Below are 15,794 nucleotides of genomic sequence, written 5' to 3'. Positions count from 1 at the left end.
TCTGGATCGTTGTGGTGTGAGTTGCAGGGTTTTGGAGATAACAGCCATAGATGTCTACCTTCTCTCCAATACAGTGGAACTAGATGGCGCTCAGCATGTGGTACTTAAAACAAGAACAACAGAAATGTCTCTCTCCAGAAATCATCATCTGGTTACTCAGAATAATACAAGACCTTGTTTTGAGCATCTTCTTTTACTGTTTTCTCAGTTCTACGGGCTGAGTGTTCCATGATATCTGAGAGAAGGCAGACACGTCTACAACTGACATACCAAAACTATCTAGATGGATAAATAACACTACAAGTTAAGAGGAAAAATATGTATTCTTGATTTGGGTGTCAACCGACCCTTTAAAAGAGACCTAACAAATAAACAGAAATATAACCAATAAGAAAACAAACCAGAATAGACAAAATTTAGACACCATGGAGCCACGTTTCATCCCCTTGCAGCCATATGGGAAGCGTTTTGTTCTTTAGAATTGACAGAGGTACAGTAGGAGGCAACTAATGACACTTAATCAAGTCATGAACTCAAGTCTAAGTTTGAGGAAATAGAATTTTATTAGATTATTCCCATTTTGTAAGACTTTCTCTATGTACTCCACAGAATTTATCTGACAGCACAAGGCACTGCTTTTTCTCAAGATTAAAGGGATAGTTCAAATTATTAGTAGATAGCGGTTAGCACGTCCCCAGTTTGGAGAAGCAGCAGGAGTACTGGCGTAAGAAGCTAAACAATGTACTGCTGTGGACAGTGTCAGCAGCAAAACATATTTTAGCTACTAAGAAAATCAGTTATAGTTTAAGTGTATGTATAGTATGTATGTTTAAGTGTGTATGTGATCTAATAATGACAGTTTTTAATACTCAAGTAAATTTGATTGATAATATAATCTGTTCTGTACTCCAGTATTATTGTGGTGTTGCTACTTCTCCTGTTAGTAAAGGATTTGTTTATTGACCTGTAGTACTGCAGATGTGTCTGAAGCAGAGGTGAGGGTGAAACATGAGATCAGGCTTCTTACTAAATTCTTTCCATAACTGGAAAGTGACTTTCCTCTGAGCCTCATTACCCTGCAGTAAAAACTCCTCATTTTACTGAGTAGCACCGAGGCTGTTGTTTTTTTCTTCCAGGATCAGATTTATGATGAAGCTGCAAAAGCACTGACTACAGCATCAACTAACACCTCTGAATATATTCTTTGAATTTGCACTGTCATGCTTTCACCATCAGCACACATCTGCTGTTCACTCAAATGTCCACCAGAGGGCAGTCTTTACTTCCATTTGACTTTCAGCCATGTGTGGAAAAATGAAGCCGAGCAGATTTTGCCCTGAGCTCGGCTTCTCAGGCTGTGTACTGCACGTATCAAGCTTGACTATTTCACAGTTACAAAGGCAGGGTTGTTGTCTAGAGGTATTGCGTTTTTATTTTTCTTTAGTTTTTTAATTTTGCTTTTAGTTTTTAGCTTGTTGTTTAGTTTTAGTTTGTTGCTAAAGCCAGTCTGCCCGTTTCAATTTAGTTTTTTGATCCAAAATATGTTTTAGTTTTGTTTTTACTAGTTTCAGAATTAGTTTTAGATTTTGTTGTCACAATACAAGGTGTATTTGTCAGGACCAAGATGTAAGAAGTTCAGAAATAGGTATTACAATACCAACACAACACTTAATGAAGTCAACTGACAGCCATGTAGACATCCTAGTCTCAATAGATACATCCATGAATCTCTCCTCATGTTCGTTGTGTTGACAAAGACTAAAACTAAAGACATTTCCTCTTTAATTTTATTTTAATTACTTTTGTAAGTGCATAATATAATTTTTATTGGTTTTGTTTGCTTTTAAATTCCATTAATGATTTATCATTAGGTGATTAAATGCCATGAAGAATTTAACCTATTAAATAGTTATCGGTAATTAATAAATAGTATAAAAATGAAAGTATTTGACATTGTTTTGTCTGAAAGAGCCCTTCATTTAATAAGGAAACTTAAAATTATACTTAGAATAAGAAAAATAAGAAAAATAAGGAAAAAACAAGAAAAACATAGGAAAAGTGAGAAAAAATGTGCATTTGGTATTTTGTTAATAAGTAATGATTAAATGAGAGATCAGTTGTTAGTAGTTTCTACTATCAGGTAAGTTAAATGCATAAAATTTGCAAATTCAGTTAACTTAAATGTTAACTTCACATCTTGTTTTACTTTTTAGTTTAGTTTTAACTAGGTATAATAGCCTAGTTGTGGTCTAAGTGAAGTTTCCCTGGGAAGACAAACTCAGGGCAGAAAAAGGCCCTCATCTGCAGAAAGACAGAGCCTGTCCATAAACCACATGCAGTCAGTCATGTATTGACTAATACTTCATTGTGTATGCATGTTGGTGTGGAGTAAGGCACCTTTTTTCAGAGGCTGGGCTGCAATATTTTGTTTCATGATCAGTTTTTTTGTAATCTGGATGAAATGTTTGTGCTTTGACCTGAAAAACAAAAACAGGTCTGTGAGATGTTGCAAACAAGGCCAGACTCAGTTTGTCAAAAGAATAAAGACTCACACAAGGCAGGTAGGGTATTTTTAACTGTATTATTGAATAAAATCTATAAAATATTCCACAAAAAATACAATACATTACTAATTATCATCTTATTACCTTTGCAAACTCATCCTTCAGTTTCATTTATATCATAATCAGCATGAACAACATACAGCTTGTGCTTTACAGACCCTACTGACACTCTGTACTTTCATACAATTATAAATAACACTGCAGCTTTCTGCTTTCTGTCCTCAGTCCTGTCAGATAGATTATGTAAATGGAAAAAAAAAAAAAGAAAAGTGGATTCATTTCACAGGCTGAAATCCAACAGATTCACACTGTGTTTCTGTGCCATCAGGAGCAAAAACAAGTTGTTGTTGGAGCAGCAGTGTGCTCCTCATACATCAATCTTGCTCTCCGCACACCTCATGTGATTGGTCGGTGGTCTGAGTCTGGGCAAAACAAGCTCTAAACCCCTCCTACTGAACGAGTGACGCAAGCTGCTTCCTCCCACCCCTCCTCCTCCTCCTCCTCCTCCTCCATGTCCTCCTCCTCTTATTTTTTTCCCTCCTGGCCCTCGCTGCCACCTCCTCCCTCAGCTAGTTCACTGTCAGCCTGTCAGGATACATTAAGCTCATATGCCACTAGTGTTCACTGAGCACAGAAAAAGGCCAAGAAGAAGGAAGAAGCGATGGCGGATCTGGCTCTCAGTGCTTTATGTAACACCTCGCCACAGTTCTTAGATTTTTATCAATGAAGCTCAAGCTCAGACAGCCAGAAAAACCTCAACATGGATAAAAATTAGGTTCAGTAGTAAGGCACGTTGTCGACATGAGCTGGAGATGAGGACGGATTACTTTGGTCTGACCAGAGAAACGCTGGATTGGATTTTCAGCTGAGTTAACATGGTGAAATAAAAGTAAATGACTTCTATCATGGCTCACGTAAAACAGGAGTGTCCAGGTAAACAGACAACAAACAGACATCAGGAGGTAGAACAGGAGTAAACCACAGATAAGCGAAGGTCGAACATCTGCTTCATGGCAGCCCTTCACTTGCTGCATCTCTTCTACAGGACAGGTGATTGGAGTTTTCAGGTAGAAACACATTAAAAAACTGCTTTAAAAAACTCCCAACATTGCAATAAAAACTCATACCATCATGGCCATAAAAATACATAGGCGTCTGTTGTCAGTTACAATTCTGAGACATGGCAAAAGTGGTCCTGATTGTTGACTCAGTCAGAACCAGACTGGGATTACATTACTATTTAAAATACATGTTTTATGCTGCTTTCATGACACGTTGCATTTACCGTACATATAAATACAAGCTGCCGAGAAGGATAAACTGTTCACATCAACCTCATGGTGGAAGGAAGAGTAGAATTCTTATACAGGCTCTGATAGTTTGTCCCATTTGATGTTGCAAATGGTGCAAAAGCAGTAGAAATGGCAGAAAATTCACAGACAGTCCAAGGTCATAAAGGATCTAAAATTATAAATTACACTCACACCCAAACAATAGACTCTACATACAAAGAACAAATAATATCTGCTGCAGTTTGTGGTTGATTTTTCATTCATAAATAAGAATAATATAAGATAAAGGCGTTCCAACAAGTTAAATTTTTTACCCTCTCTTTATCGGAGCAACAAGATGTCATCCATTTTTCATCTCCTGGGATTGGAAGCTTAAGTCTTTGGCTGGTAAATCCCCAAATTCAGCAGCCACGTTCTCTTTTCTCAGTTCTCCAAATAAATATATTGACCGTGCACCCTCAGACTGCTGCATGACCACAGCCTCAAAGACTTTTGGCTGATGTCAGTTTCTAATTTAAAGATCCCACATGGAGCGATAAAAAAGCCATTCAGTCCCGATACTGAAAGGAATCCCAGGCCTTTGCCCTCCTGGCTGGCTGAACTGAAGCACGCCCTCTTAAGTAATTGAAGGGATTTCAATTAATAATCAACCTGGGTCTGATCTAACAGCCTGAGTGACGCACAGACTGTGGCAGCTCAGGTTCTGTCTTCCTGAGCAGTGGATTCTCTCAGAGAGCTGCTGCTGCTTTGACTAAAACTTAATGAAACAGGAAAGGGAAAGTGGCACAAACACTGTGAGAATGGAAATGTAAGGTTCCATCTGCATTTAGAGTTTTACAGAATTAAAATTCTTGATTAACCAAGTACAGTGAATGTTCAGGAGTTTGTCTTGGTGATCAGGACTTTACCAGAATCTCCATGATGTGGTCCAACTCGTTCAGGTCCATCAGACATGACTGGAGGCTCCCAGCTGAGGTGTGGCTGGACGAGCGCATTTTAACGTCCTCATCCGTCCAAAGTGACACACTCACAGGCCATAAGGAGCCTGCCGCCCACGCAGAAGGCAGATCTGAAGTCTCGTACATAGATGTGTCAATGTCCTCAAAGATGTCGTCCAGGGCGAGGTCACTGAGGTAGCCCATGGCATTTACTGCATCACTAAAAGCATTGATCGTCGCTGCAGGAAGTGATTTCTGCTGGTCGGGCGAGCTGTTCGCCTCCTGAGAGGGGAATTCTGGGGACAGTGGCGGAGACAGAGATTCTCCTTCACCCTCTGCACACCCAGGGCACGTAACCGCCACGTCCTCCCTGACGTCGTCCCTGAGGAGCACCTCCGATGTGCAGGTTCCCACGCCGTCGCTCTGCATGTCCTCCTGGATCTGCCTGAGCGTGTTAATGAGCAACACAGAGCGGCGCAGGCTGAGCTCCACCCCGGCCTGGTAGTGCTGGAGCTTCTCCAAGCAGAGGCCGAGCACCAGCTGACGCTGCTGCAGGTGGCTCATGTCTGGGTTGGACGGACCCACGAGGAACCTGTCCTCATCCTCCGGTTCTTCCTCCCCATTCTTCTGCTTTTCTGCTGCTGCAGCAGGGAGGGTCCCGGCCTCCAGCTCCTCCAAGCAGCTCCACTTCCGTTTCACACCTCGACCCAACATTGACCTGTAATAATAGATATCTAGATTACACTTGATGTACAGTACATGTGACAAATATGTATTTTATAGATGGTATATTAATGTTTCTGTGGTAGTGCACCTAATATTAATGTCTTAACATTTTTTAACATTTTTATGGTAAAAAAAAAAAAAAAACATCTCAGGTATTCAGAGTTTTTCTCCAAAACTGCAACTTTTTCAGATTGTAAAATTATCCAAAGTAAATCAGTTCTTTCTGACAGACTGAACTACTGGAAACTGAGATATTTTACTGCCTTAAGTCAAAAATTCAACTAAATCAAATTAAACAACTTGACAGACAAAGCCGATATTATATTCCCAGTATTGGGCTCAGTCTGTATTAGTATTGCCATATACGTTGTCTGATATGCGTCTATTTGAAAACAGTTTTTTAACAGAACATAATGTAGATTGTTTTTATTTGTTAGCTTTTCAGGCAGCATTTTACACAGAACATTGTCAGATAAACTGATATCTGAATTATTTTATTCTCTAATATCTGTCATATCATTTTCATTATGGATTAATCTATATAGAATTTTCTCACAAAATCTTTATTATTTATTTATTTTGTTCATATATATATACGTGTGTGTATGAAGTGTGTATGTCCATTAGTGTTGCAACTAATGATTATTTTCATTATTATTAATGTGTCCATCATTTTCTCAATTAATTGGGTAATTTTTGGTCCATAAAATGTCAGAAATTGTAAAAGATCAGGTTTCCCAAAACCCATGATGACATCCTCAAATGTCTTGTTTTGTCCACAATCCGAAGATATTCATTCTTCAGAAACCAGAGAATAGTCACATTTAAAATATGAAAGAATGTGGACATTTTTTCATAAAAAATGACTCACAATATCACAATAGTTGGTGATAAATTTAACTGTTGACAATTGCAAGATGGCTTATTGCAATTTTTAAATTTTCATAAGTGCAATATTTCTTTAAAGGCAAAATGTGAGTCAAAATGCCATTTTAAATGAAATATTGTGCTGCAAAGATGTCCTGGCTGAAACACCTTATTCTACAGGCTTCAGTTTGATGCAGATTCACACCATAATGAATTTTATATGTTTTGCAATGCAAAAGTGATCATTCCCTCTAATATTGCAAATCATACTGCAATTGCAATGTCAGTCAAAATAATTGCAATTAGACTTTTTTACAAAATTGTTCAGCTCTAGCCTACAATTAAACAATTCATAAAGTAACCGTTGTAGCTCTGTGTGCATACGCTTTATGTAACTACATAACAACATGTTATAAGTGACTATGTGCACAGGTGTTTATATGATGTGTTAGTGCATATGTAGTATTTCTGAAAATGTTTTTCTTGTCAGTTTAACATGAACTCTTGTTAGATTAACCTTCAGCTAAGAGAGATAACCAATAAAAAACTGAAGAGACAATCATTTGTACTAATTATGATTTTTTTTTTTTAAATAATTGATAATCAAAATTGTTGGCAGTTACTTTTCTGTAGCACCTTTCATTTGTAAAGTCACTGATTGAGACTTTCTGTCTGCTCCATTGACAGTAAAACCAACTTTGACAACAGTTAGTTGAGATTATTTTTTGGGAACGCATTCCAGCTCACATCGGGCTGCACTGCCATGTAATAAACCTTGCATCCAGTTTATGTAACAGCAGCAGCCTAGCACACATGGCTAGTTTCCCCTTCACTTTCAATTGATCAGCTCCAAAATAGATTCCCCCACATCAGAAGCAGACTTGCAGAGAAATATGCTGGTCAAACAATTCAGGCTTTACAGGCTGGATGTTGGAGTCTTTTTTTCATTTAAGACATTTGAAGTGAACATTATGACTGTAATGAGTCACTGTGAGACACCCCTGCAGGCTGAAAGCCTTTACTCATCCATATAGACATGGGTTAGTTAGCCATAGATCAGTGTTTCTCATATGTTTTCCCTAACAACAAATGGGTTCACATGAAGAAACCCCGTTTGAGGAGAGTTTGACCCCCAAACGAAGAGGTTAAAAACTGCTTCTTCTAATTTACGAGGGGAATGAACACCCGAACAAATTAAAATATTTAATTAAAGCACTCATTCCTAAAGTTTTATCCCTTTATGGTAGTAAAATAAGAGAATAATGTCGCTCCATCCTACTTATTTCGCCCAGGACCCTGAAGAACACCCCTAACCCCTGAACGGTCCCCGGACTTCAGAGGGGGAAGCACCAGCTGCGTTTAAACCAAGTTAAAAGGGAAAACTTGAGAACATTTCAATCAAATAATGAAAATAAATTAAAAAAACAACCTTACGTGTCCTTCGAAAGTGTCATGAGGTGTGCGAAACCGTCGTGTCTTCGGCTCGTTTCGTATCGTCGTCGTGTTCCGCTGCTGTCGAGCCCCAGGAATATGAGGAATGTTCGGTCCATCCACGGCCGTGGGGGGAGGGGGCGGAGCCGCGGAGGACACGGGGCGATCTGATTGGCCAGTTCAGCCGCTGATCATACCTCCGCCTCCGCCACTCACGGGGCAGCGAATGTGCGGACGCTTGTTCCTGCTGCGAGCTGCTGCTGCGTTCAGGTGCGTCGCGTAAAAATCAGAAACAGCACCAGAGCACACGTGAGCGGCCTGAAAGTGGTCAGTATCAACAGGAAAATTTTGATTTTTTCCTGGAACAGAGCTATTTTCGCCATCAGGAGATAAGTATTAATAAATATAACATGTTAAATACAACATGCGCTAAAACTGGAAGAAATGATGACGGACATATTTAGATGCTTCACTGTAGCAATACTACAGTGTAAAAATACTCTGGTACAAGTAAAAGTAATGGATTCAGAATCTTTTAAAGGTCCAGAATGCAGGATTTATTGGCAGAATATGTTTGAAATTAAATTATACATTTGGAAGTATAGTTTCATCAGTGTATATTCACCTGAAAATAAGAATCTTTGTGGGGGGTTTTTTCATTATCTTAGAATGAGCTGTTTATATCTACAGAAATTGTGGGTCCTCTTCATGGATATACTGTAATGAACTAAATAGTGAATGCAAAGATGGTGCCCATTCAGTCCAGTGAGAGCTGCTCACCTGGTGCATAAACCAAGAAACTTCTATGGGTTTATATGGCCCATTGGATAAGCACACTGTGATGATGTTACAGGTTTTTAAATGTTTTTTTATTTTATTTTTTCAGCTCAAGGAAAGTTTCACAAATATAAAAACTCATGGGTCAAAGGATCAAAAACTCATAATAGAAAGAGCCATAATTGTGTGCAGTTCGAGGTGTTCTGTTGCCAGTTTTATAGGCGTTGCTTTTATAATAGTGGCCTATGGAGGAAAATGCTTTTTGCACCAGAATACCATGAGTGGCTACTGGAAAAAAAATCCTGCGAGGCTGAGCGGCAATGCCATGTGTAGATTTATCATAAGTCTATGGTCCTCTTCCATGTTTCAACAGTAGTGAATAGACAAATCAAAGAATGGCTTTAGATATGGCCTTCCTGTGTTCTGTGTGAGTTTCACAGCCACTGGAGGTTCTCCTACACTTATGGAAGGGTGAGACAAGGTGTTTGCGATCACTGTTAGATGCCACTAAATCCTACACACTGGTCCTTTAAGTAAGAGTATCAGCATCAAAATATACTTCCAAATGAAAAAAAAAATGAAAGTGTATGTAGAATAGCCCATATCAGAGTGTTATATTACTGCATTATTAGTGTTGCCTTTAATGTTGCAGTTAGTAAAGATGAGGCTCAATTTACTTACATCATATACTACTGGGTAGTTTATTTGTTGTTTTATATTTTGTATTAATAATTTAGATCTGCAAAATAACTCATTCATAGGTGTAGTCTGCATCGCTATAAGAGCTACCATGGTTGGCTAAAGTAATTATATAACAATGTAAAAATACTGTTACTTGCACTGAATGTACTAAAGTGTTAAAATCATCACTCTTCATGCAGTAAAATGACCCTTGTCATTGTTGTTACTAATGTGATAACATGTAAGAAGGATTTATGAAGCAGTGTTGAGGTGGAGTTAATTTTGTCTACCTTACTGGGTACTTTAATCTATATCAATAAATCCTATTTCACAAATTAAGTATGTTTTACATGTAATATTTCAGAGTGGAAACAAACAACTGTTCAGCTGTCTCCATAGTGTTTCCAGGTGGTGTTATTGTTTGTGCCACTCCTTAGAGCAGGAGTTCTCAAAATTTTCATGACTGAGTGCCAATTAAGGGAGCCAGCATATGATTGAGGATGTGCATGTTCACTGAAGAGGTAAATTGAAACTACTGTAATGATGTGCGCTGCATAGTAATAACATAGTTTGAATAACGTTAACCTATTGCTTCGCACAAACAAGGAACTACAGCAGAGGTTGGCATCAGGATGGTGGGGGGAATAACGCTAGAAAAAAGCATTTGGATGAAAAGCGTGAATTTGTTTTGAGGGGAAAAAAGAGAGTAGGGGAACATTTTGCATTTCAAGAATAAAGTTTATCTCAGGGTTACTTGTCGTATCTTTATTTGAGTCAAGGTAGAACTTTGCTGTCCATCAGGGGAAATATTTTCTGTTTGCAGAATAGAAAGGTATTTCAAGATTACAGACATTACCAATCTTCAAAAACACCGTGGTTACTCAAACCAACCTTCTCAAAGTTTATGCACCTTTTTCAAACAGGAAAAGTTTCTCATTATTACTAATGCTACCACTGTCCCAGAAAAGATGACAGTACTTAAACCTTAAAACCTGTTTTACAGCAGTTAATAGCACTTTGAGGGCAGTTGATGTGACCTATGAACATAACATTTTGTTATAACATATTGTTAATTAATTAACTAATTATTCACATTTCAACTTTTGTCACATGTTTATTTATAATAATACAGTAACAGTGGGTTTCTACATTTACATTCACACCTGTTTTAGATGGAAAAAATCTCATGACAGTGATTAAAAAGTTGTCGTGAATTTCAATAGAACCATGAGCAAATTAAAATATATAGAAATAACAATGTATTTCAAAAGTATCTATGTGTTACAATAAAATCAAACAAATATGAATATATAGGATTTAGAAATATCTAGAAGGCCTGGATAGTTGCTGTGAGCACCTGAACGCAGCATTTTAAAGGGACAGATGACTCACAGGGGAAGAGGGGGAGAACATGACCGGAAAGACGAGGAAGGCAAACACCAAATAAGGAAACTTCTCATTCAAGTTTTTCAGTCTCTTCCTCTTGAAGCTGTCACAGCTGCACTTCTACTTCTTCTTTCCTCGTCGTCTTCTTTTGAACAGAAAGTAAATATACAACATTACAGAATTATTGCATTAATTGTTTGCTGAAATACATTTTGTGGTGTTTTAGTTGCATGTCCATGAAAATCCACCTTAAAATCCAAACCGCAGATGTGCCTGTGAACTTTTTAAATGTCACATCAGTACCAAAAGATCATAAATACAGAGTAAATACATGATCTAGCAAGTAAATTATAAACTTTATGTATGCAGGGGGTTAGTTGGTTAAGGGTTTGTCATTTATGGTAGTTGGTAGTTATAGTAGTTTATTTAAAGGAGTTAATCTTTGTTAGACAAACAGAATATAACTAGCTTTGAGGTCCAAAGAAAATATTTTACTTATGAGAAATGATTGTCTTCAGTGGTGGAAAGTAACTAAGCACATTTACTCGAGTACTGTACAATATTGTTGTATTTATACTTTATTAGAGTTTCCATTTTCTGCTATTTTACACTTAAACTCCACTACATTTCACAACATCAGTGTGATAGATACAGTGATAGATGAAGAGAAAAATATAAATGTAAGCTTATGAAAAACAACATATTGCTAAGGATTGAAACCACTGGTGTGGACGGTGACTCCTTATATAAAAGCAGTGTGAAGTCAAAGAACCATTTCCCCTTTAAACTTATCCAGTGATTTCATTTAAATAATTGTTGGAGGTCCAAAGAGGGGAAATTATATAGTATTTCATAAAAAAGAGCCACATTTACAGATAAGTAACATAAATTTGTGTATCATATAAAAACTAGGTCCACCTTAAGCAGCTACAACAATAAAATGCTGCTTACACATTAATGCATCAGCTTTAACAAACTAATCATGTCAGAGATACCGGTCACAGGAGACATTTGACTGCAGAACCAGTACTTTAAAGTATATTTCTTGATAATACTTGATTACTTTTGCTCGTTAAGTAGGATTTTAAATTTAAATTTAAATTTTGCTGTAGACCTATTGGTACTTTTACTCAGAGCTACTATGAGGAACTTTCATACTGTGTTCATTTTGAAGGCCCCTGTGGGGAAAAGCAGAAGTACTTCCTCCACCATAACCACAAAACATGTCAAAAGTGAAATGATCTGAAGCAAAATCTCCTTGTGCTTTCCTCAACTGACTAACGCACTACTCCCTGTGACTTTGCTTGAGAAAATGTAAACACTGGCTCGTTTCATCTGATTTCTAGGGGAATCCGACACGGTAGTAGGCATTAAGAATTCATATGTAGAAATAGCCAGTCTTCTAACTGTTAGTCTTGTTTTGTTATGTAGGTCATATAGAGGCATCAATATTACATTGAGACAGCTATAAACTCTTTGTAGTGCATTTAAGTAGGGCTTTAGAGTGTTTTCACATTATTTTCTACATTACTTTATTGTTACATTTACATAAAGGAAAAAAAAATGTATTGTAATGTAATAAATCATAAAATGACCATGATATGTTATTGTCATTATGTTATTCTTTCACATTTAGTTCAGATTAAGCTGAATGTTTGCCGTATAAATTGAGAGTTTATGAGTTAAAAATCATCAAAATCATTAATAATCTTTTCAAAGGAGTAGATCTTAACAGTTAAATTAAGCAATATGTTAATTGAGTCTGGCAGGAAGTAAGACAGGCAGGCACTAAACTCAAACTCCAAAGTGTGTATTTTTAGAGCAGTGGGCTTTTGTTTTCAGGATAATATATTTAGCTTTACATTGACGAACAACTAACAGTTATAAACAGTTGGTCAACTTACGGTGTAGGACTCCTCATTGTCAATTTATAATACTGCAATTATCTTGCACTCCTTCAGTGTTCCTGCAGCCTGCCTGAGCTTCCTTGAATCTGGAGAGGAGGGGATGGGAGGAAACAACTCACTTTAACCACAGACCATACATTAAATAGGATTTCAACCTATTTAATATCCAGTCTACGTGAAGGATTCTAGTACTTCTTCCACCACTGGTTGTCTCACCTACAGATCTCAAGTTTAAGAGAAGTACCTGAAAGCAGCATGAGACCTGTGGCTTTTTTGCACCTGTGAATCCACACACATTTGTAAAGGTGGTTCAGTTCTTTGACAGCAGACAGCACATGTAATATAAGTTCAGTATGTTATAATCCTGAAGGTCAGATTAAATTCTTCTAGACATGTCTGAAGTTAAGAGACATGGCCTCTTCACATCACATGGTGTAAACTTTGGATATTCAGTGCATCTCCTTTACTGTTTTTAGCATTCCTCTGTTGCTGCTTTTTAAGACACAATAGTCTCTTTCTCTGATGACTTGGTTTTTCCTCAGGCTGCCTTTTTGCTGAGTCACCGAGAGGCCATTAATCTTTAACTATAGGCAAACCAAGACTAGGCAGGCCCACATGCAGAGTAAGCCAGGATTTTACAAACAAATAACATTTTGACAGTTTCAGACAAGTCTTTCAGGTTTTTACTTGCTGCGTGTTTAAGAATGTTAAAAGTCTCTGTTCTGTGGCAAAAGTAGCATTCAGTATTAACAGGAAATCCCTAATAGTATGCCACGTCCTGAGCTGCACATAGAGAATAGTCCTGCTATGTTACTCGTGTAACTACTCTCTCTTGGCATATCTCATGCAGAATCTCACGGTCCAACATTATCATGTGAGAGCACGTGAGGACAAAGGTCCTACTGCAGCCAAACTGCAGCTGAGTCACATCTATTTCACTTTCAGTATTTTTACATGATTACAAATGAAAATGTCCTCACAAGAAATACAGTCTCAGCAGTTAGCGTGACAGTTCCCTTGAGACATTTAACTTATCTTGGCTTCCCCAAATGGAAATGCATTTTGTAATGTTTTAGATCATCATTTTGAGGTACTAGTAAGTCGTTATTTTGAGAGAAGTAAGTCATTTTAAGAAAGTTTCTCATTATTTTGAGATACCAAGTCATTATTTTGAGCTCTATTCTGGTTGGTCAATTACAGCATTCTGAAGTCTGTTATTTCTGTATAACAGACTGTTACAATGAACATAGTTCTCATCATAGACTCTGGAGGGACAATAATATCATTGTTAATACACTAAAAACATTTTAAAATAAATATTTTATATCAAATAATTGAATTTTTTGGACATAACCACATAATAAGCAGGATAATGTACAGTGAGCAGGTCGGTTTTGTGAAATAAAGCCCTTCAGGATGACTCAAGACCTGCATCATCCTGTCAGGATTTATCTCACAATAATGACCTACCCACTGAACATTATCTCTTACTTATTACAAGGTTTTGTTAAATGCTCGATTCTGATTGGTCAGTTACAGCACTCTAAGGTCTGTTATTTCTGTATTGCAGACTATTGCTTTGAATAACAGACCACTGCTATGGATGCAGTTGTGATTATAGACTCTGGGGGAGCAATCATTTTTAAATTAAATTAATGTTATTCAATCAGGTATTTCCTGATTGAAATAATGGTTTTGTTTTCAACTACATTGAAACAATTCTAAATATTGGAGTAGTTTACTATGGAAGCCCATTTCTACAAGTTGTTACAATGTGAAACTTTCCCAAAATAACTTGTACTTGATCAGGTCATTACTGCTAAATAAACCCTGACAGGGTGTTACAGGTCTAAAATCACCTGAAGGGGTTTATGTTGTCATAATGTTCCACTTACTGTACATTATCCTGCTTGTTACACTTAAAAAAAACTATAATTTGAGACAAAATCTGAATTTAAAAATGTCCTCCTAAAGTGTAATTTATGGTTACTGTAGTGATGTTTGCGGTGCGGAGGGTCTGTGTGGCAAGTGCGGAGCTCCGCAGAGGGTCTGTGGAGGGTCTGCACAGAGTTCTGCGCTCCAGTCAAAATATAAAACTCAGCGGAGGCCTCCAAAAACAACACTGTCAGTTCCGCGTCTATGATTTGCTAGTTGTTGCTATGTTAGTTGCTTACTAGGGAAGTATTCTGTTTGCACAAACTGACAGCTGATGACCGGCACACATGGATTGACTGTGCTGCTGGTGTATTTACCATATAATGTTACATCTCTGTGGAGTTGGAGCTGTGAAATCCACGGACACCACAGTAACCATAAATTAACCTTAAGGTTAAATTATGGTTACTGCATTGTGTACAACCACTAGTCAATCACTGACACTTGCGGAGGCCTCTGCACAGTTCCATATTTTGGCTGGAGCCCCACAGATGCTCCACTCCACAAAACACCAGACACACCACAGTAACAATAAATTACACTGAAATGAATGCTGTTCCAGAGTCCAACAGTCTTATATTCAGAAATAACAAGCCCTAGAATGCTGTAATTGACCAATCACAATCAAATATTGAAAGTCATCTAATAACTCACAATAATGACTTATTGACTTAGATACTTAGTCGTTATTTAGAGAAAGTTTCATGTTATAATCTCCACCATGCTTAAGCCTGGAGGGAGTCATACAATCACTTGCATGTGTGTGTGCGAGTGTGTGTGTGACCAGTGGACCTGCATCTTGTCTTTTTTGTGCACAATCATGACTGTGTGCTGAAGGACCTCTGTGTTTCACAATTTTTGAAAAAACTTGGAAAACACGCCGGTGATAGACAGTTCCTATTCTTGTGATTGCAATATCTCAAGAACGCCGTGAGGGAATTTCTTCAAACTTGGCACAAACGTTCACTGAGACTCAAGACTGAACTGGTTAAATATTGATGGTCAAAGTTTGCTGTAACTTCACAAAAGACGTTCTTGGTCATAACTCAATTCATGTACTAATTAAGTCAAAAATGCACTATAATGTTTAATAGGATACTAGCAGTGCTGCAGAGTAACTACTTACATGAAACTAGTTACATGTAATTGAAATACAAATTAAATGTGGGGCATCCTGGTAGCTCAGTTGGCAAAGCATGTGCCCCAGGCACTGGGGCTGAGTCCTCCTCAGCGGCTGTGGGTGTGATTGTCATACAAATTTTCATATAATTCTGCATACATTGTTTTTTT

At 37.6% G+C, this 15,794-nt stretch overlaps 1 protein-coding gene across 2 annotated transcripts; it reads right to left on the bottom strand.

Annotated features, from left to right (window-relative positions):
• Positions 1-2,562: 2,562 nt before the first annotated feature.
• Positions 2,563-7,932, bottom strand: LOC146311221 (SERTA domain-containing protein 2). Of its 2 annotated transcripts, none has more exons than XM_084743073.1 (2): positions 7,817-7,932; positions 2,563-5,512 (listed from the first exon to the last, which is right to left on the bottom strand). In XM_084743073.1, exon 2 carries the CDS (start codon positions 5,506-5,508, stop codon positions 4,753-4,755), a length of 756 nt encoding a protein of 251 aa, XP_084599199.1. In that variant the 5' UTR covers positions 5,509-5,512; positions 7,817-7,932; the 3' UTR covers positions 2,563-4,752. The 2 variants fall into 2 exon arrangements, with proteins under 2 accessions (XP_084599199.1, XP_084599198.1); XM_084743072.1 differs by having other exon boundaries at positions 7,822-7,912.
• Positions 7,933-15,794: the final 7,862 nt, after the last annotated feature.

Source organism: Lutjanus erythropterus, chromosome 18, assembly GCF_056507025.1.
Source record: "Lutjanus erythropterus isolate fLutEry1 chromosome 18, fLutEry1.hap2, whole genome shotgun sequence".
Classification (NCBI taxonomy): domain Eukaryota; kingdom Metazoa; phylum Chordata; class Actinopteri; order Lutjaniformes; family Lutjanidae; genus Lutjanus; species Lutjanus erythropterus.
The sequence above is the reverse complement of the archived record's forward strand: the minus strand, read 5'-3'. Positions and strand labels throughout refer to the sequence as shown.